General features: G+C 44.7%; 1 protein-coding gene across 1 annotated transcript in view; it reads right to left on the bottom strand.

The window, feature by feature from the left end:
• The window catches only part of dlgap3 (discs, large homolog-associated protein 3), a gene marked incomplete at both ends in the record, with an annotated part of 95,794 nt that overhangs the window by 15,978 nt on the left and 59,199 nt on the right, over positions 1 to 20,617 (bottom strand). Inside the window, one exon of the mRNA XM_080735569.1 lies at positions 7,452 to 8,746. Within this exon, the coding sequence (XP_080591695.1) occupies positions 7,452 to 8,746 (1,295 nt within the window). The remainder of the gene's footprint in view (positions 1 to 7,451; positions 8,747 to 20,617) is intronic.

Raw genomic sequence — 20,617 nt, 5'->3', positions numbered from 1 at the left:
TTGCTGACCCCTGCATTAGATGATGCCACAGAAACTAACTATCACGGCACGGTTAGTTTGTATAAGTTATGTTAATGTTGCATTTTAATGCGTTTCATTGAAAGGTTTTGCCAAACATAGTACCTGAAGGACAAACTGATTCATGAACTAACTGAGCATACACACTGTAGACTCAAGACCCGAGTTTGCTAACATTTTAATGACTTTGTAGAAGCTATGAAGACAAATTCTGAATCTCAAAATAAAGAGATTAGTGAGAAAATGGTCTGTATGTACGATACAATAAACAACGTGTCAATGACATGTATTGACATTCTAGCCGTGCGTCTCCAAAAGGCTGTGGAGTCCAATCTCCCACACATGATCCACACACACGCACACGCACACGCGCACGCACACACACACACACACACACACACACAGACAGCTGCAGGGGTGCTGTGACTGTCCAACTGACTGCATTTTTAAAGGTCATAACTTAAAAGAGATGACTCAGCCTCGTCTCCCCATGGCCTTCCTCTATCTTATCTCTGTGTCTGACTGTTTCCTTCGTTGTCTCTCCTCTCTCTCTCTCTCTGCGACCATCTCCTTTATTATCTCATATCTACCCCCAAGCCTTGTTTTCTTTGCTAACTGTAGGCCTTTATATCTCACTCTTTCCCCCTCTATCTCTCTCTTTCTGTTGCCCTTTACTGTACTTCACAATCACCCTATATTCTCTCTTTTTTTTAACCATTCCTTACCAGAGAGATAGAGAGTACAGGAGGAGAGAAGAAGAGATGAAAGGAGAGAGTGGGAGAGGATTAGAGAGTGGAGAAGTGGAGAGTGTTGAGTCTTGTGCCCGCACTCTGAAAGTGTTGACACAAGAGGGGGAAAATACTCACACCGTTGACCACACTAATCCGGACCTGTGATTTCACTTTAACTCAATTTCTTCACCTCCACATGTATGAATCATTATGAATGACCCTGAATCCGTCTACTATAGGGTTTGGTTGAAACCATGAGACAGAATCCCTTTAAACAGATATAGAATTATTTGTGATTCAGCTTTCGTCTAGGTCTTGCGTCAAATCTTACCATCAGTGCATGTGTGATGAAGATTCATCATGGTGTGGTTCTCACTGGCTCTAAACCAATTTACAATGTTAGCACTAAAACATGTTCTGGGCCTGCAGGTGGAAGATTTGACTGCAAAGCTACTTTGCTTCAGCTGGTGTGGCAGTGTGGCTACTGGGCTGTGGTTTGTGTGCGTGAGTGAGTGCATGCCTAACCATAGGCTGTGGTGTGTGAGTGCGTGCATGCCTAACCATAGGCTGTGGTGTGTGAGTGTGTGCATGCCTAACCGTAAGCACTCCCACTGAAGTGATCTCTACCTCAGGCTCTGTGGAGCCATGTCCCCATGCAGCTGGATTAAACCGTCTGACTCCAGCATCGTCTCAGCATGGCTCGCTGTTCCCAACACTGTGCCCAACAAGTACCAGTGTGAGATGAAAATGAAATACTGTCCCCAACAAGCACCAGAGTGACATGAAATGATGTCCCCACAAAAATATTGTCAGACTTAAATTTAGGAAGAAAAATAATAACAATCATAATAAATAAATAAATACATAAACGTATAAATATATTTTTCGGATCCTCCCTTATTCCCCTCATCCTCTTTCTGTGCCCCCCACCCCTCTCTCTAACCCTTTCGCTTTTTTCTCTCTCAATATCACTCCGTTCTTCCTCCCCCCCCCCCCCTTCTCTCTCTCCCCCTCTCTCTCCCTCTGCCTCTCTCTCCTACTGTACCTATCAGTAAAGCTCAGCTGTGTTGAACTGATGAGAGCTGGAGAAAACACGAGGGTCTCCCGTGGCTACCTGCTGTTTCCAGAGAAACAGCCCACATGCCAGTTCAATGACAGCACAGCTTGGGGCCATGAGTGCATCTGTGTGTGTATGTGTGCGTGCGTGCGTGCGTGCGTGCATGCGTGCGTGCGTGTGCGTGCGAATGTGTGTGTGTGCCTGTGTCAGTGTATCTGTGTCTATTATGCACAAGCCTGTGTATGTCTATGCGTGAGTGTCGATGTGCATGTGTGCATGTGAATTGGATCCATAATATTCCATATGCGTGTTTTGCATGCGTCACATTATGTCCAGGTGACCGCGTGTTTTGTGAGTGTTCACGAGTCAACGCGCGTTTGTGCGCTGCTTCTCATCTTCGTGTGCAAGTACACCGAAACAGCCGTTAGCTTTCCACTTTAGAGAATTCATGTATACAAAATGAGAGCAAGGGCGAAGGTGAAGATGACGTGAGTCTGTTGGACTGAGAGACAAAGAGAGAGAGAGAGAGAGAGAGAGAGAGAGAAAGACTGTTGAAAGAGGTTTAAAAATCTCCAGGTGTCCAGCTCTTTTTGCCTCACACTTAGGGGCTATCTTGCGTCCTGCACTATCCCTTGGCACTACCCTCTACCCGTTTATTACACAGAAGGCAGCTGGCACTGTACCTTAACCGTATCTTACAGCCCACTATGTTATTTGCGCCTAGAGGTGCATGTGGCCATGGGCGCTATCGCTAAAATTGCGTGTGGTACCTTGATGCGGCTGCAGTTATTAAACACCCCTGCACTTCTGAATTAATTGCAGCAGAGGCTTTATACCCCACCCGAGTTAGAACTAAACGCAACCATGTTTTTTCTTATCTTTAGGTTCCCCCATTAATGAAATGGATCGTTGCGAAATATTATTTAGGGAGGAAATTCGTTTTTTTGGCTATTCTTTACACCTACCCCAATCTCTGAAAAAGGCAAAACCGAATAGGGCAAAGGAGACAAAAAAGCCTAAAACTTGATAATGTTCACTCTTATCTCCATCAAATTTGCTCAGGTATGAACCAGGTGTCTACCTTACATCACCAAAGAGTCAGAATGCAATTTACCTAGAGAAATACTGAAATATTTTCCTTTAAACATACCATTAGTTAAGGCAGATTTGATTTTTGTGGTGAGGACTCCTTTACTTTCTCTCTTACTTTCTCTCTCAAAACATCCAAATTCAGCCCCTGTGGATTATAAGGTTGTATACAGGATGACAATTACCATTAACCAAAACTCTTTAGGATACATCAACATGTTGCCTGCTGTCCAGCGTTTTGTGCTATAGTATAAAAGTATGTCCTTTGCACAATACTGTATGTGCTATACTGTAGGTACTTTAGGTAGCCTACTATAGGACCATAATGGACATGGTAATGGCTGCTTCATACATTTGCACATTTTGATGTTTTAGAGGACTATTTCTGTGCCAGACCTCTTTAGTGATCAAGCTTTGAATTTGAGAAAATAGGAAGTGCATTTCAATGTGTTCTGAGTGCAGGTCCCTGGCACGGAAGGTTCTTTGTGAGAAGAGTAGTGAGGGCAGGCTGACATGGTTCTGGAGTGTTTCTATGTTTGTATGAATGAAATGTAAAAACTAATGGATGAGATGGAGAATTTGAGACCCCAAAGATGAGAAAAAACATGGTTCAGTTTAGTTCTAACTCGGGTGGGGGTATCTCAAAAACTAAAGCCTTAGCTGGACTATACGTGATTTTACAGTAATCCACAAAAGTGTGCCAGTTAATTCCTTTTTGTCAATAAATTGTGTTTTTATCAGCAGTTGCCAGTTAAGCTTATAAAAGACAAATGCAATGCCATTTGATTTGTTTGCTGTAACCACACAGATCATTCAGTTGAATTAATTCTGACCATGATACTGACCATGATATTGACATGATACTGACCATGATAGTAACCATGATACTAACACAGGGGTTAAAGTTCTCCGTCCTGGGGACGGATTTCCGTCTTGAGGATTCCCTAGGGGCTATTTATGAGATCAGAGAAGATTCGCAAAAAAAGAAAAAAAGCTGAACCGTCTGCGCTAATTATAACCATGCTCCTGTGGCTTAAACGATGTACACCGTTTGGAAGTTTGTTAAACTTTTTGGACCTACGCTGAATTCCAATAGATGAGTGGACTGGTGGTGTTATTATATCACGCTGCAAAGGAACGAGACGTCGCTCTGTCTGTAATGTATGGATGGCTGTGTCAAAAGATGAAGTCACTGGAGTTTTACATGTAAACAGCAGGTAGGCTATACTATCTAAATATGTGTTTACAGGGGGCAGCAGTTAATGACAATACACATTTGCTTCCTACAGTCTATGGTTTGCTTACGTTCTCTGCGTTAAAATAAGCAACGGAACACTTGTTATGTTTGCAAATCAGAGATTTGGGGGATTTATTTGTCACTCACAAAAGTGATCCATACAGATGTATGAAATACTTCGGGGTGGTGTTTCATTGGTACCGAAAGCAACGTATCATGAGTGATTGGTGTTCACTGTTCATGGCAATAGGCGAGATTTCTCCACTGCATCGCAGTGTTTCTCTCATAACATTACCCACGTGTGGCATCGGTTCAGTCAGCGACAATAAGGCTCGGACGTGCTCAGTGCGGTCAAAAACAAATGGAGGTGACGGGAAAGCCATTCAGGTCCTGGTGTCAAACGGTGAGAGAACAGAAATCTGTTATATGGCAGCATGGCAGCAACGATAAAAAGTAACCCCAGATGCTAATTCAATCCATACAGATGCTAATTCAAAACTTCGGGGCAGTGTTTCATTTGGGACCGACGCAGCGTAGCCTATCATGATTGGTGCTCATGGCTGTACTAGGCGGAGGTTTCTCCACTACGTGGGCAGTGTTTCTCTCATAACATTACCCACGTGTGGTGGTTCAGTCAGCGACAATATGGAGCGGTTGGTTTGGTTGTGAATGAAGATTCGTCTCGGACGTGCTTAGCACAGTCAAAAACAAATGGAGGTGGCCAGACTCTATACTATGCAGCTAACTAACTGCAGTACTGTATAGCATCCCCACTTTGTTTTAACATGGGTGGATTGTTTAGCTGTGGTTGGCTGGATGAAACGTTTGACACAGGAAAGCCATTTAGGTCCCTGTTTCTGTTGGGTGTGCAACAGAAAGCTATGTTATGGCATCAACGGTAAAAAGACGCTTTTCAAACGGCGGCGCGGCGGTGCCGCCGGGGGGGGGGGGGGGGGGTGGTGGAAAATACATTTCCGTCTTGGGATTTTTGCTTTAACCCCTGCTAACATGATACTGACCCTGATGCTGGCCAGGATACTGACATGATACTGACAAGACACTGACCATGATACTGACCATGATACTGACGTGTCTCATGGAATAGCCGTCATTACCTCAATCTCAACAGTTTTGAAGAAAAGTTGCCTCAGGCGGTTATGAAATAAACCTCTATAATCCCTATCTGAGCAACTAGAAACACATCTACACAGCAATTAATTCATGGAGAGAGATAGCTCACACTTTGTACACCGTGTCTGGCACCAGAATGATTAAATCTATGAGACAAATTATGTCAAAGCACGTCAGAGGTTGATACAAGCAGCGAAGATGAGAGCAAGGGCGAAGGTGAAGATGGAGTGAGTCTGTTGGACAGAGAGAGAGAGAGAGAGAGAGAGAGAGAGAGAGAGAAGGGGATGGAGAGATAAAGACTGTTGAAAGATGTTTAATAATCTCCAGGTGTCCAGCTATTTTAGCCTCACGCTTAGTATCTAACGGGTGTGCTGTGCAGATGAAACCGATAAGGCGCCATATTTTCACAATACCATTTTTTTCGTTTCAGTACAAATGATCTAGTCATGAAGTTTGATATTCGATACTTAAAAAAAACAAAAACTAATTATTTATACAGGTGAAATCCTATTGAGATCAAGATCTCTTTTACAAGGGCTACATGACAATGATACTGATATGCTACTGACCACGATACTGACCATGATACTGACATAATACTGACATGATACCGACCATGATACCGACTATGGCTCTGACCATGTTACTGACTATGGTACTGACCATGATACTGACATGCTACTTGCTTTGGCAATGTAAACGTATGTTTTCTCATGCCAATAAAGCTCCTTTGAATTGAACTGATACTGACCATGATACCGACCATTATACTGAGGCGTAAGCGTCTCATGGAATAGCCGTCATTACCTCAATCGCAACAGTTTTGAAGAAAAGTTGTCTCAGGCGGTTATGAAATAAACCTCTATAATCCCTCTCTGAGCGACCTCAAACACAGCTACACAGCAATTAATTCATGGAGAGAGATAGCTCACACTTTGTACACTGTGTCTGGCACCAGAAATTATGAAATCCCGGAGACAAATTATGTCAAAGCACCTCAGAGGTTGATATACACAAGCAGCAAAGATCGGTGCTAAAATCACAACTACAGCACTGTATACTGTATACAGCAGGGTCTAACGTTCAGAATTCAGAGTGGAGCCCGCAGTGAGTTTAAAACACTTTGGTCCTTAGAGAACTTTGTTTGCTTCATTCAGCAAGCCGAAAAAGTTTGACTGCGTTTTGGAGTATGCTGCCAGCTTCACAGCCTGGTGTCAGATATGACACCTACTGACATAAAGGTATTTGAAGCATTTGGATTGGATTGGACATTAGAAAAGTCAACATCTTTATTGTAGTTCAGACTTCGTTGCACTAGATGTTAGTGCTGTTCTTACATTAAAACAACAACTGTAGAACCACAGTATTTTTTTCAGTGCCCGATTACTGTGCAACACTAATTTGCAGTGAATCATATCCTCTCTCATCATCCTTGCTCACTGTGCTTCTTTTGTACTTATTTTGTTATTGCAGTAGCGCAGCATGCACTGAGCAAAACACTCAAGACCTCCATTGCTCCATAATCATAATATACATTTATATGAAGAATCCTCCCTGCCTGGAATGTACTCTGTGGCTCACACACACATGCACGCATGAATGCACACGCACACGTGCGCGCACACACACATGCATCCTATGGAGATACCGGTAGATATGCTGCAATATTCGTGAGCAAATTGATTTGATTTGAGCACTAATATGCAATCCGAACAGTTGTAGGTTGGAATTTCCAATGTGTAATCTGGGAGCGTGTCGCTGTTACTACACGTCATCTTTTCGACACCCGACTCTACCCCTCACCCTAACCTTAACCTCCGTGGAGTGAGTCGCTAACCCTCCGGTCCAAATGATGGGCGTTCGCAAAAGCGAGATTTCCCTGTGTAATCTGTCATCCACACACGTAATCTAAATTTGAAGCTGCAAAAAAAAAAAAAGCTCCCAGAAAAAAGGCACACACACACACACACACACGTGTAAATCCCAGTTGCACAATTGATTACACATTGCACATTCCAACCTACAACTGTTCGGATCGCATATTGCAAGTGCTCAAATCAAATCTATTTGCTCACGAATATTGCAACATATCTATCTCCATAGCGTCCACCCACTCATCCACGACCACACTGACACACACGCACACCTGTGTATCTGCCACACAGTCACACACAGGAGGTACACACACCTGCAGGTAATGGAAGGTCCTCTCCTTCATTTTATTCTCCAGGGGCACCAGGGCCTTGTCGTAGCCACCTCCTCCTCCGCCTCCTCCTCCCCCAGCTCCTCCTCCTCCTCTGCTGGAAGGGTACACCTCCCTGGCCTGGCTCACCGTCATGGCCGACCACGTGCTTCTCTTCAGGGAGTGTCCGTGGTGTCCCTGGTGTCCTTGATGTCCTCCCCCCTGTTGTCCCTGATGCCCTCCCCCCTGGTGTCCCTGATGCCCTCCCCCCTGATGCCCTCCCCCCTCGGTCCCCGCCAGGGCCATGCTGGTGCAGGCCAGACACTCCCCGGGCCCCGGCCCCGGCCCCGGCCCCGGCCCCGGCCCCGGCCCGCCGCCACCTCTCTCCTTGGGCTTCTTCATGGTCAGCTCCTGTATGGCGGCGTCCAGGCTCTCGTGTCCGCTGGGGTACCCGCGCCTCCCGCCCACCAGGAAGCTGCTGTCGCTGTCCAGGTTGTCGTCCGAGCTCCACCAGCCGGCCGTGCGGCTCCGGTGACGCCTGCCCGACTCGTGCCGCGAGTCGCCGCTCTTGCTGCGCTCGCGCGACTTGTTCCTGCGGGCCGAGCGCGACTGGTGTCCCGAGTGGTGTCCCCCGCCGTCCTCCCCTCCGCTCCTGTGGCCTCCTCCTCCTCCTCTCTCGCCGCGGTAGTCCCCGCCTCTCGTGCCGTTGTACTCCCGCTTGGACGGCGCCTCCAGGGAGTGGGACTTGGCGAAGAGCCGCTGCACCGAGTGGACCAGGTGCCGGATGCGGGACGGGCTCTCGCTGCGCTGCTCCGTGCCCCCGCTGGCCGTGCGCTGGTACTGCAGCGTGTGGAAGCCGTCCGGGTGGAAGGGCGCCTGCTTCTCGAACTGGTCCATCAGGTTGGGGGGGATGCGGTGCATCTTGCCCCCATGGCCCGAGGACAGGCACTCCTCGCACGAGTCGTACGACTGCAGGGGCGGATGCTGGCTGGGGTGGGAGCGGGGGAACGTGCCCCCTCCGGAGTGGCCGTGCGAGTGCGAGTGGTGTCTCTCCAGGGCCAGGGCGTCAGCGGGACCCCCGGGGGGGTAGTAGTGACCCCCGTCGTTGTGACCCTGGTAATATTCCCGGCCCGAGGCGGGGTCGCCGTCCTCGGGCATGCAGTGGCAGGGGCCGCCACCGCCGGACGAGTGCTGGGACAGACTGCGGCTGACATGGTATCCTTTCACAGGCGCCGGGGCGTGGTGGGCCGTCCGGGCCGAAAGGGGGCGCTGTTGGCGTGACAGGGCTACGCCGTACTCACCTGCGGGGTACACACACACAAAAAAGAAAGTTAGCTCAACATTTCGGTGTACGGTATGTGTGTAAGCTGGTGTGATTTGAAGGACAACATGAAAGGAACGAATGACATTACAAAATTCAATACATCTGTCTGTGAAAGAAGAAAAGCAATAGATTGTAGCTGCTGTGTTGTCAAGTGGCAACAACAAAATGGAAAGCAAGCACAATACTTTTTCACCCATCTGATTAACATATTTATTGGATGTACGTTTTTTCTTTTTACATTTTATACACTCAACCACAAATGGTATGCACACTGTAAAAATATAAGTGTAGAAACAGACCCCTCCTGGTCCAATTTTACATGCTCAAGAGTTACATTTGGCTGTGTGCATTTATCCTACAAGAGAGACGGCTCTCATCTTCCCATTTATCTCAAAACCTGTGATCCATCTGGGCAGATAGAACAGCAACAACTCTCTATCTATCTCTCTCCCTCTCTCTCTCTCTCTCTCTCTCTCTCTCTCTCTCTCTCTCTCTCTCTCTCTCTCTCTCTCTCTCTCTCTCAACTGTTCAGCTATCAGTTTTTATTAACCTTCACTTTTCTCACTCATGATCACTTACAACACATCTCGCTCGTCTCGAGTCTGAGCAAGTATTTCTTCCTCTGCTTCTACGCAGACAATTTATATTAGAGCTCTCAGAACGTATCGATCGGTCTCCGCTGGCATCGGTCTCTATGCATTACGTCATGAGCAATTCTAAAGCAAGCCGTTTATGAACAGTATCATGAATGCAGTATGGATGTTGTTTGGTTAGCTGCTTTTTGGAGCCGTCCTCATGTGGGGCCTTGGCATTCACCCAGAGATGAAAGAAAAGTGACAGCTGCTGTGGTAATTATCTAACAGAGCGTGGCCTGTTCTCCTTGATTGGCTGAATGGCAGCCCACCACCCATGGTGCACACACATCCAGCCATGTAATTGGATGTAGCTGTGACGACAAGGCTCTTGAAATGAGCAGCCTAGCCTTGGTACCTGGGTAGCGTGCCCGTTTCTGAATAACAATGCACTGTATGTGTGTGGTTAACTAAAACGTAAACTAGACTAGTGAACTAACTGAGATGATATTGTGTAATTATACCTACTTACCACTGATATATACCACTACAATAATATATAATAGCTGCAAGCAGCGATAACGGGGCCAAGCATAAACGAATGCATGGAAGACATGGAAGACTGAACTTGAGAGAAAGAAGACCTCACCCACCACGACCCACCTCCACACACCTCCAGCCAATTTCCCCTACCTCCACCACTTTCACCCACCTCCACCCACTTTCACCCACCTCCAACCACCTCCACCCACTTTCAACACAACCACCCTCCTTCATCTTGCGCTACAACAGCCTGGTTTAAATGAGCTGAAAAGCCTAAAGCTTTGCCTCCTAAAATAATGAAGTCATTTGGAATTCTTGCAGGGGAAACTAGGTTTCAGCTTTTCAACTAGGAGATAAAAATGCCATTCATGAACACCTCAACGCTTTGGCCTGCCACACTTTCCTTAGAGCTACAGCAATGGACTCCTTTTCGGTGTCTGGTGATGACTATAAAAAATGTCCTTCCGTTATGAACGTAGCAACACTACTGCAGATCATTGGTTCGCAAACTTTTTAGCCTGAGACCCAAAATAGAAATGTTATGTCTCTGAGGGACCCAAACTGGTTAAAATAGCTGATCTACAAGTTCACGTGTTGCTCATCAGAAAAGTTGTGAGATTGTGGATTGGCTATTTTTACAACAACGTATGTCATACATTAAAAATAACTACTCTCATTAAATATTTTACATGCATTAATTATTTAACACGGTCATGTTTTGTGCAATGCAATTTAAATAAAGCCTGCATGAGGTAAGGCTTGAACGGGGAACCTTTGGACTGAATCGCACACCTTACCAGCAGGTAAGGTGTGTAAGGTGTTTTTATAAGCAATATTCAATGGCTTATAAAAATGGTATTCTTTCACATACTGTACAAACTTCTCTCCAAGACAGATTTTAGATATTGGTCCAAAGTTCACGTGTAAAAGGTTTTGTGCACATTGTGTGAAAATCCCAGAAGGAGATGGATTAAATGTTACTGTCAAATCTTTTGCCCCAGTCCAGCCTTGCTGAAAGACAGTCAGCCCTTAACAACACTGGCCACCTTACACATTGCTACAAAACCTGTATCCCCTAATTATGTACAGTATTCCCCACATTTAACTTTTTATACTTAATTGTTTTCACACTTTGAAAACAAATGCTTATTTAACATTGAGCTGGCCACATTGCCCACTGGACAGGTATCCGTCTGGGGGTACAGGAGGGTAGTACACCCCCAAGGTGGCTTTTCTCTAGTAATAATAAAGGTAGAAACATAATAGGGGCTTCGCACTTAATAATTACAAATACCCCTATAATAATAAATAATAATAATTACAATGATTTGTTGTTTTCAGGCCGACACAAATAATTATATTTGAGCTGTGGACTTGGGATTTTAGTAGTTAAGACATACAATTTAGTTTGACTCTGTTCCACAGATCAGTATTGTGAAAATAGCAGAATCTCACAACGAGCTTGTAAGATTGGCTATTATATTGGCCAGTGTTTGACGATTCTTGTATAGTATACTATAGTTTGTTGAAAACTTTTTCTTTTATTTGATATTTTGAGGTATTAAACTTAAATTGACACTTCACTGTCATCTGAGAGACAGCCACAAAATAACGTGGGGACCTGGGGGTCCCCACATGATTGAGAACCACTGTGTTAAGCAGCCGTGTGCGAATGTGTCCTTGTCTGAGAATAAACATGAAACTAAGCAGCTCTACTACGCCTAAAGGGCTACATTACCATGTTCTCTTTATTATGATGTTTTTGTCTCTAAGGCTGACTGATCGTTAGGAGCTGTCAGTCACACTGCCACTCAAACACACACACACACACACACACACACACACACACACACACACACACACACACACACACGCAAAACACATTGCCTCAAGTAACAACAGGCAAGCACGAGAGGTTAGAAAAAGAAAAGGCTAATACAATCCATCCGATTTCTTCTCTTTTGCTCTCACTCTCTCCATGCCTCTTTCTATGCACATCTCCTCTTCTCCTCAGTCTCTGCAGACTGTGCACTTGACCTACTTAACTCAGTCTTCCCGCCATGTCTCTCCATCCCTCCTCTCCTCTCCTCTCCTCTCCTCTCCTCTCCTCTCCTCTCCTCTCCTCTCCTCTCCTCTCCTCTCCTCTCCATAACTGTCAGGTAGGTACGTAGGGCTGTCACAATTATTACATTACTAGTTACATAATCGTCTAATCGCAATTATTTGACATAATCGCAATCATTTTTTTTTAAAGTGTAAAGTTGTCAAATATGTCCTTCGTTTCTTTGTATATTTACTAGGTTATGTGTCATATCTGCCATGTGCAACTTCAAAGCCTACACGCCAAACAGAAATGTAATTGTCAACGACAAAAGCTCAATTAAATCGTTAATCGCAATTATTTGAGTGACAATGAATCGTCATGTAAAATGTCATAATCGTGACAGTCCTACAGGTAGATTATTATTTCCTCCTATAAGAGCATTAAAAGCAGTTCCTTTATATTTTCTCCCAGTTGCCTCCAGTATGTTGAAACTCCAGGTCTCACTGGCTGTCTGTAATGTTGATATCGTCGCTATCGAGACGACCAAAACCGTTGCTCTTCCGGAAAAGGAAAAAAGAAAAGTATGTTCTGATAGATACAATGTAGTTATTATTTAGTCACAAGCTCTTGTGCTTACTGTTTATTTGGTTAAATATTCATAAAACCCAGACTCACACAACCTCTGCACGTCATTGTTGGTGAGATTGCTGATCTACAAGCACACAAGGCGTTGTGGTTATTTTCACTAAACTTTTGTACAACATTGTCATAAGAAGACTCATAAGAGGCATTCATTTATAGGGGAAGAAAACAACAAAAAAACATACAAAATGTAGATAAAATGTTTCTGGCCCAACATAACAGCGATGATAGTACTCACACATTCTGTACTTCTTTTACCCCCACCTCTCGTCTCGTCTTCCCCCCCCCCCCTTGTTCCCTTGCCTGGATGGAAAATGGAGGTGGTTATTATTGTGGTTCTATTGTGTGACTCACTTTTTTCCGGAGGCCAAAAACATGCTCCAAACACGACCCTGTGACTGTTCGACGAACATTCTTTTTCAGCACCTGGATTTATTCAAACGTATCTCTTTCTGCACTGTGCCTCACTATTACCTTTCAATTCTTTTGTTTCTCTCTCTCTCTCTCTCTCTCTCTCTCTCTCCCCCCCATCTCTCCCTCTCAGAGAGCAGCAGTTAGTGAAAGCTTTTATGGTATTACAACTCTGAGAGTGTAGAAGTGGACTATGGCAGGTCCATTTCTGCGCTCACAGAGTTAAAGGGATAGTTCAACCCCAAAATGACTTTTTTATGGGGTTTTTTATGTTTTTTTGTTGCATTCCAGACAAATGTATAGTAAATGTACCCCTCTTGATTCCGGATGGGGAGCCAAATGCATTCGGGGCCCCTTCCGCAATCAATGGGCGTACATTCATTGTAATCAAATTATTGTCTTAGCAATGCGACAAAAAACTAAAAATATTATTGAACTCAAGTCTCCATGGCGTGAGTAATCAATAGGAAAAAAAAAGTCATTTTGAGGGTGAACTATCCCTTTAAAACAAACACTGTAGATTTTGCTGCATACAGCTCGTAGTCAAATTGATGTTTACACAAGCTTTGATCGGGAGCTGTTGCTCTTTAAATATTCATGCCGCCATGCATGCCATCTCCTCTGACCCACTTTCCCAACAGCTGATTCTGCCTGATCCTATGCTGGTTCTGCCCGATCCCACCTGCCCCACGAGTCACACGCCAAAAGGGCCCGCAAGGCCAGGTGAAAGGTCACGGTTGGTGCCAGCACAACTAAAGTTTAGGGTGACTGTGTCAAAGATACAGACTTCTTGTCTAAAATTGCTAATGAGTTAAATAGGGCCAATTTACCACATTGTGCGGCCCGGGGGCCGTATGCGGCACTCTAGTTCACTCTGACTGGCCCTTGTAGGGTAAATGGCAAATTACAAAATAAACACATTTTCTAATTTTACCTCATGCATGGACTAAAGCTGCATTGCTTTTATTTTGACGTTTTTTATTCACCTACATATGGACGCAATGTGTACATCAGCACGTATGCGTGATCATTGGATCGTCGTCTCAATAACAAGCAGGTGGTCAGACTGGTCACACGTCAAGACGACCTGCCTTACCTTACCCATCAAAAATGGCTAAAGTGGCTAAAAAAAAGAATAGTCGATTGCCGAATGCCGGGTTTTCAACAACAATTGGACTGCTAAGTATTTATTTAGTGAAGTCGGAGGTAAAGCTGTGTGTTTAGTTTGCGGGGAGCACATCTTGCGGGAAGCACTGGCTTTTGGCCCCGGCCCTCCACAATATTTTCTGTTCATGTGGCCCCATGGAAAAAAGAAATTCCCACCCCTGCTCTATACACTTAAACTTTATGTTGGTTTGTTTACTGTTGAGAGAGAAAACAATGTTGCACATTAAGCTAATCATCTGGGGACCCCCCCAAAATAATTTGGGGGCCCCCGACCCACAGGTTGAGAACCACTGCACTAGACATTAGCGAGAGACAATAGCAGATGTCATCTGGACGTGGCAAGCTGTCCCATTCGGCTTACACTAGAAATGGGGTGCTACATTGTCAAGACACTGGGCATTGTGTTTGCGAGAGCGTCAGCTATATTCAGCCTTTGCGGGCACAATGGAACCAGCTCGCTGTGTGGCAGAGGGCAGATATGTTGACTCATTTAAGAATACCAGCAGGTTAACCGGCTTTGCAGAGAACCTTAATGGGCAGAAGTCAAACAATGCATGGGAGCGGATGCCATTCGCCTGTGAGCCGTCCATATGTGCCGGTACAATAGGATGGAAAGACGCTATTAACTGTTGGAGCTATGGAACATGGGATGAACAATAGAGAACTGTTAATACATGAAAATGAAAATAGGGAGATTTGCATACTGGGTGACTGGCCCGCGAATCTTCCTCAGCAGCAAGACGGACAAACGCGCATGGAAAAGACAGCAGACAAGACGGAACGTCTGGCAGGGGGCATGTTCATTCGCTCCACTAGCTTTTTCCGGCCATGAATGATATATTGTGCTCTCTTTTTCTTGTGCGCTCTCGTTGATAAACGCACACGGAACAGATGCACACACACACACACACACACATACCATACAGCCTCCCATCGCCGCGGGGTGACTGGCGTAGCAAACTCATCAAGATCCAAAGAGAATCGGGGTTGATGGGAAAGATGGTAGGTTTCAAGGATAAGCCGCGAAAGACAACCAGCTGAAATACGAGCAGCAGGGGTGTCGCACCAAATTCTGGGCCCCTGGGTACAAGGATTGACTGCGGGCCCCCCATGAATGTTCTTCATCACGCGTTATTTTGTGCTTTAACTATTGAAAAATAGCAGATATAAAAGCTCACAGTGCCGCACTGCAAGCTTGTAGATCTGCTATTTTCTTTGACTATTTCAAATCCTTCTAAGGTTTTTGAAAAACCTACAGGTATGTTTCTATGTCAGTGATGCTCAAACCTTTTTCATGTGAAGGACCCCCAAAATAATATGTATTTGGCCACGGACCCCCATCTAAAAATATTTAGTTCCAGGGACCCCCCAGAAGCAAATTTTGAGTAACGTTCGCTTAAAACATACATATATTCAAAGATTTTCACACATTTTCACGACTTAGCAGATCTACAAGTTCGCAGCGTGGCACTGTGAGTTTGTATATCTGCTATATTTCAATAGCTAAAGAATAAAATAATTACAGGCCCCTCCACCTTGGGCCCTAGTAACTCAGTCCCACTCCCCCCCCCCCCCCCCCCCCCTTGTGACGCCCCTGACGAGCAGGGCGGTGCCACGCTGCAGCTCTCTGTATGCCACTAACTGGCAGATGTGAGTGAAAATGGAAAGGCTGATAAGACGCAGGTTTTAAAAAATGCAACGGGCCTGCAGAGTGGCGAAGGGGTTTATCTATTTTGGATGTGGACTATGGGGGAAAGAGACGGGGGGGGGGTTCAGTGCATGTGTGTTGGCGCAAACAGGTACATTGCACATACGTATGCTGCCACACACGCACATGCACACACACAATGTGAAAAGTGGTGCTGCTAAAAGTGCCTGACAGCTGAGGTTTTCTATGGGAAAGGTGGAGAGAGAAAGAGGATTGAACAGAGGGATGGGGGTGCACGGAAAAAGGAGAGACAGAGAGAGGTAGAATGGATGATGGCGGCCACAGCACCAGGGAAATACAATCTCATCATAAGGGAAGAAATTGAAGAGTGCCTTGAGGGCCTTCCCTTCCTCGCCCTTCCCTGTCCCCTCCCCCCTTTCCTTCACCTACAACCTGCCCTTGCTTTTTTTCCATTTTCCTCCCCTTTCCTTTCTCCTTGTACTCCTTGCCCTCTTTCCTCCTTTCTTACCCATATCTGCTTCTTTCCCACAACCCATGCCCATACAGCAAACATATTGTAAGCTCACTCTATCTTAAATATATATATTTTTAAATGCCCCAAAAATATAGTTAAGATTTTTAAAGGAGCTATAGTCAACTTTTTCTTGAAAAACGGATGCTAAAATGAAAATAATGTTTCGAAAATAATAAGCTTCATGTATGTGTTTCAATTTAAAAATGACCACAAAAAGCGTAAAATAATGATAAAATAATCATTTTGGACATTGTCGGACCGACACTTTGTTTACATTCTAGACTAGGATGTAAACAAAGTGTCGGCCCGACAATGGCCAAAATGATTATTTTATCATTATTTTACGCTTTTTGTGGTCATTTTTCTATTGAAACACATATACAAAGCTAATTTTTTTTATCAAATATTTTCGAAACATTATTTTTATTTTAGCATCCGTTTTTCAAGAAAAAGTTGACTATAGCTCCTTTAAGGCCCTGACATATATAACTATCACATGAAATGCAGAGGTATCAATTGGGCATGTCAAGGAGCATAGACCAAAACACAATGTGTATAATAATGGTATCCTGGCACTGACAAGTTCAAACTTGAGTAAGTTCATGTATGTTTAAGGTTTCACTAATTAAAACATTATTATAACTTATCTTCTGAGAAACACAAGTCAGATTTTCAATTAAATAGACGGTGGTCCGCACATATCTTGATTTTGCCCTGAGGTTTGTCAGTGAAACTAATTCCGTCTAGATTTGCACATACGTATAAGCACTTTAAAAAAGGAGAACGGCATACATAAATACCCTCTTCTATATGATGGCAAACTAGGAGAAGATAACGATATTCGGCTAGTTTGACACTTCAAATTCTCCCACCTTTGATATGAGTGTTGTCTGTGAAAGATGTGAATGTTTCAGACTGAGAGCCTCAAGTGGCTAAAATTAGAACGTGTGTGAGAATGCATTTCTCACAACACACAACATTTTGAAGTGCATAATTCGCCAGTTTTCATACATACATATTGAAATACACATATACACGCACGCACGCACGCACGCACGCACGCACGCACGCACGCACGCACGCACGCACGCACGCACGCACACACACACACACACACACACACACACACACACACACACACACACACACACACACACACACACACACACACACACACACAAAATAAGTCATTTTCTGTATGTCTGCGTCTTGTACTCAAATATTACTGTTTTCCTTCCACTTCCTCCTCCTTTACCAACTCACATCAACAGGAACACAACAAATGTTGCTAAAGCAATCTCTGTGAATGCAAATATTGAGCGTGAAACTTTATTACACCGCTGAACCGCTGAAAATAAATAAGCCTAAGAGGTTTTCCCACTGCGACTTAATGAGTAGGAAAATATCAACAGTGCTTAGCAGAGTACTGCTTGCTTGAACTTTGGGAAGACAGAACGAAAAGGACAGAGAGCTGTGGATATTAGTAGAAAGGAAAACAGAAGTGTCTGTTGTTATGTCTTCATATAATTTGTCCACACTAATGATCATTATAAAATGGCATAACTTCTGCCTACTCACTCTGCGGTGGGCTATGGACAGTTCCGAAACCCATGGCGTCATCCTTGGGTATTCCAAGCTATTAGAGACTATACAGTCTCTCTCTTACTGGAAATAGAACCCATTCATCTTGCACTGATAAGAAAAAGTTTGAAATCATTGTTTGAAACCCCCCAATTCCAGTGTGTGTACGGTTGCTATCAGATCCTTGCCTATACTTCGTGTCCCATCACACGCACATAAGCACGCACACAAGCGCACACTCTCTCTCTCTCTCTCTCTCTCTCTCTCTCTCTCTCTCTCTGTATCACCTGCTGTTCTCCCTTCCTCCCTTCTCAAGTATTTTGAGACACAAGGTGTGAACACAGAGATCCGAGTTCATACTGAAATCACAGCTCAAAGTAGAAAACGAATCCCCAGGCCAACAAGTGACGCACACGCGTGCGCGCACACACACACACACACACACACACCATCCGTCACCTCTGGATATCTTTTGTTCAAGCATTTCTCTCTCAGTCAGGGATCGTGTCTGACCCTGAACCCCAGTGTATTTCCCTGACACTGCTATTTCGCAACAATCCATCACTGATAACCATGACTATCGCGCTGCGACGCGGTGCCAGAGAAAGAGAGAGACAGACATTAGCTACAGCTACAGCTGCTGCTATGCATCTGACACACAAGAATAGTGAACATTGACAAAGCTACTTCAGAACAATGGAGAGCGCTTCAGCTGTACAGGAGTGAGGCGGCAGTGCAATTTAGCAACACACGCATGTGGGTAAAGTGCAAGCCAGAGTATTAAAAGCAGTATCTTAACAACACGCAGCAAGAGGGATAGGGCTGTACTTCTGTTTCGGAACATTACCAGTATTTATTTGGATGTTCTGGCAGCTTCCTGGCGTGCGATCTGTTGAGAGCGTTGTGAGAGAGCTTGCCTAATGACCTCCTCCAAACGCCCCAAAATGGATATTGCGAAAGAGCTCAGCTGTGGCCGACTGCTCATGGATGCAAATTTTTGACAGACAGACAGAGAGACGGAGACACGCTGACAAACACAAATGCACACACACACACACACACACACAGCACACGTGTGTGATACTATACTCAGAAGGACGTCCGCATTTTAGGATGGCAATTTTATGAAGCCATTTATAATCATTTTCGGGCACTTTTCAACGCTTGGCCTGAAGCCTGAGTTGTACAGTTAGTTGCACACTGGTCTTGTGTACTGGAAATAGCTGACGTGCTGCTTACAACGAATCATGCTGTGATGCATTTGCTTATAGATCTGCTGTTTTGGGTAAATGACATGGGCATGCCGTTAAGTATGAAGGAGGCATAAGTACAATCCAACCCCTGAACCCAACCTCTTATCCATAACCCCAACCTGAATCTATTTTTTTCATTCTGAAATACGGTATGTTTTACCACAAAACCACCATCCCTCATGTGAGGAACAAGACACATCTATGCTTGAAATTGTACTATACAGTACTTGTGGGAACATTTAGTCCTTATAATTATAGCAAGTTAGCAACACACACGCACGCACGCACGCACGCACGCACGCACGCACGCACGCACGCACACACACACACACACACACACACACACACACACACACACACACACACACACACACACACACACACACACACACACACACACACACACACACATTCTCTCTCTCTCAAAACGAGCTTCCTCCAGTGTTGCTAGGTTACGTAGTTGGTGAACTAGGTTACTACATGTAGAGCGTATTTGCATAAATCTCACATGGGTTTTGAGTGGCGGCAGATTAGAGGAGAAGCGAAGGGAGGTAGAGAACGAGGGAGAGAGAGATTTATGCATCGCTGTCAAATCAGATCAATAGCATTGATTGGCCAATGATCATGATACCACAGCAAAGAGATTATCATCAGTAACGCGAGCGTTTGTTGTGTTGATGCTGTCCAGTTCAGAGTATGCAAAATGTATGCTTTGCTTGGATTCTGCACAATTTGCATAGTGTGTGTGTGTGTGTGTGTGTGTGTGCGCGCGTGCGTGCGTGCGTGCGTGCGTGCGTGCGTGTGTGTGTGTGTGGACACAGCAAAATCCTGAGTGTTCATTAAGCTCTTGTAAACACACATATGCCAATGTTAAGGAGGTAATAAACAGATTATAGATGTATTCTTTACCTCTGTGGTTTCCAAACAGTGGGTCAGGACCCATTTGTGGATCGTGGACACATTTTTATAGCTCCGTAAATTTTTTGTTTCCTACATTTTGTTTTCAATTATTATTATTTCTAAACATTTTCAAAAAACATTCACAAGAAGTAAGCCATTTACCATGAGAGGGAGTGGGTTGTTGGCTGATTTACCACTGTTTCAGGGTTGTGGCACGAGGCGAAGCCGAGAAAGCGAAATATTTCACGAATTAAAAACAAAATCCTATGACGTGAGCTCACTCACAGTGAGCGGTGCTCACTTCGCATGGTATCAAACACGACACAAGTACATCTCCTTGTATGGGCCGTTCTGTCCGTGACAGTTATCTCCATACATGGAGTTCCGTGCTCATAAAGACACTCATATGGACACTCATACATATTGCCGTTGTCGGTTGTGAAAGCCTTGTATGTTCAAAACCGTTCGTTTTGCATTTATCATTTTAAAAATGATTTAAACTTGTGAAAACAGCCAATCTACAAGCACACAACGCCTCGCACCGCGAGGCAT

This window comes from Nannobrachium achirus (genome assembly GCF_963921795.1).
Source record: "Nannobrachium achirus genome assembly, chromosome: 10".
Taxonomy (NCBI): domain Eukaryota; kingdom Metazoa; phylum Chordata; class Actinopteri; order Myctophiformes; family Myctophidae; genus Nannobrachium; species Nannobrachium achirus.
This window is presented reverse-complemented; position numbering and strand designations above follow the sequence as displayed.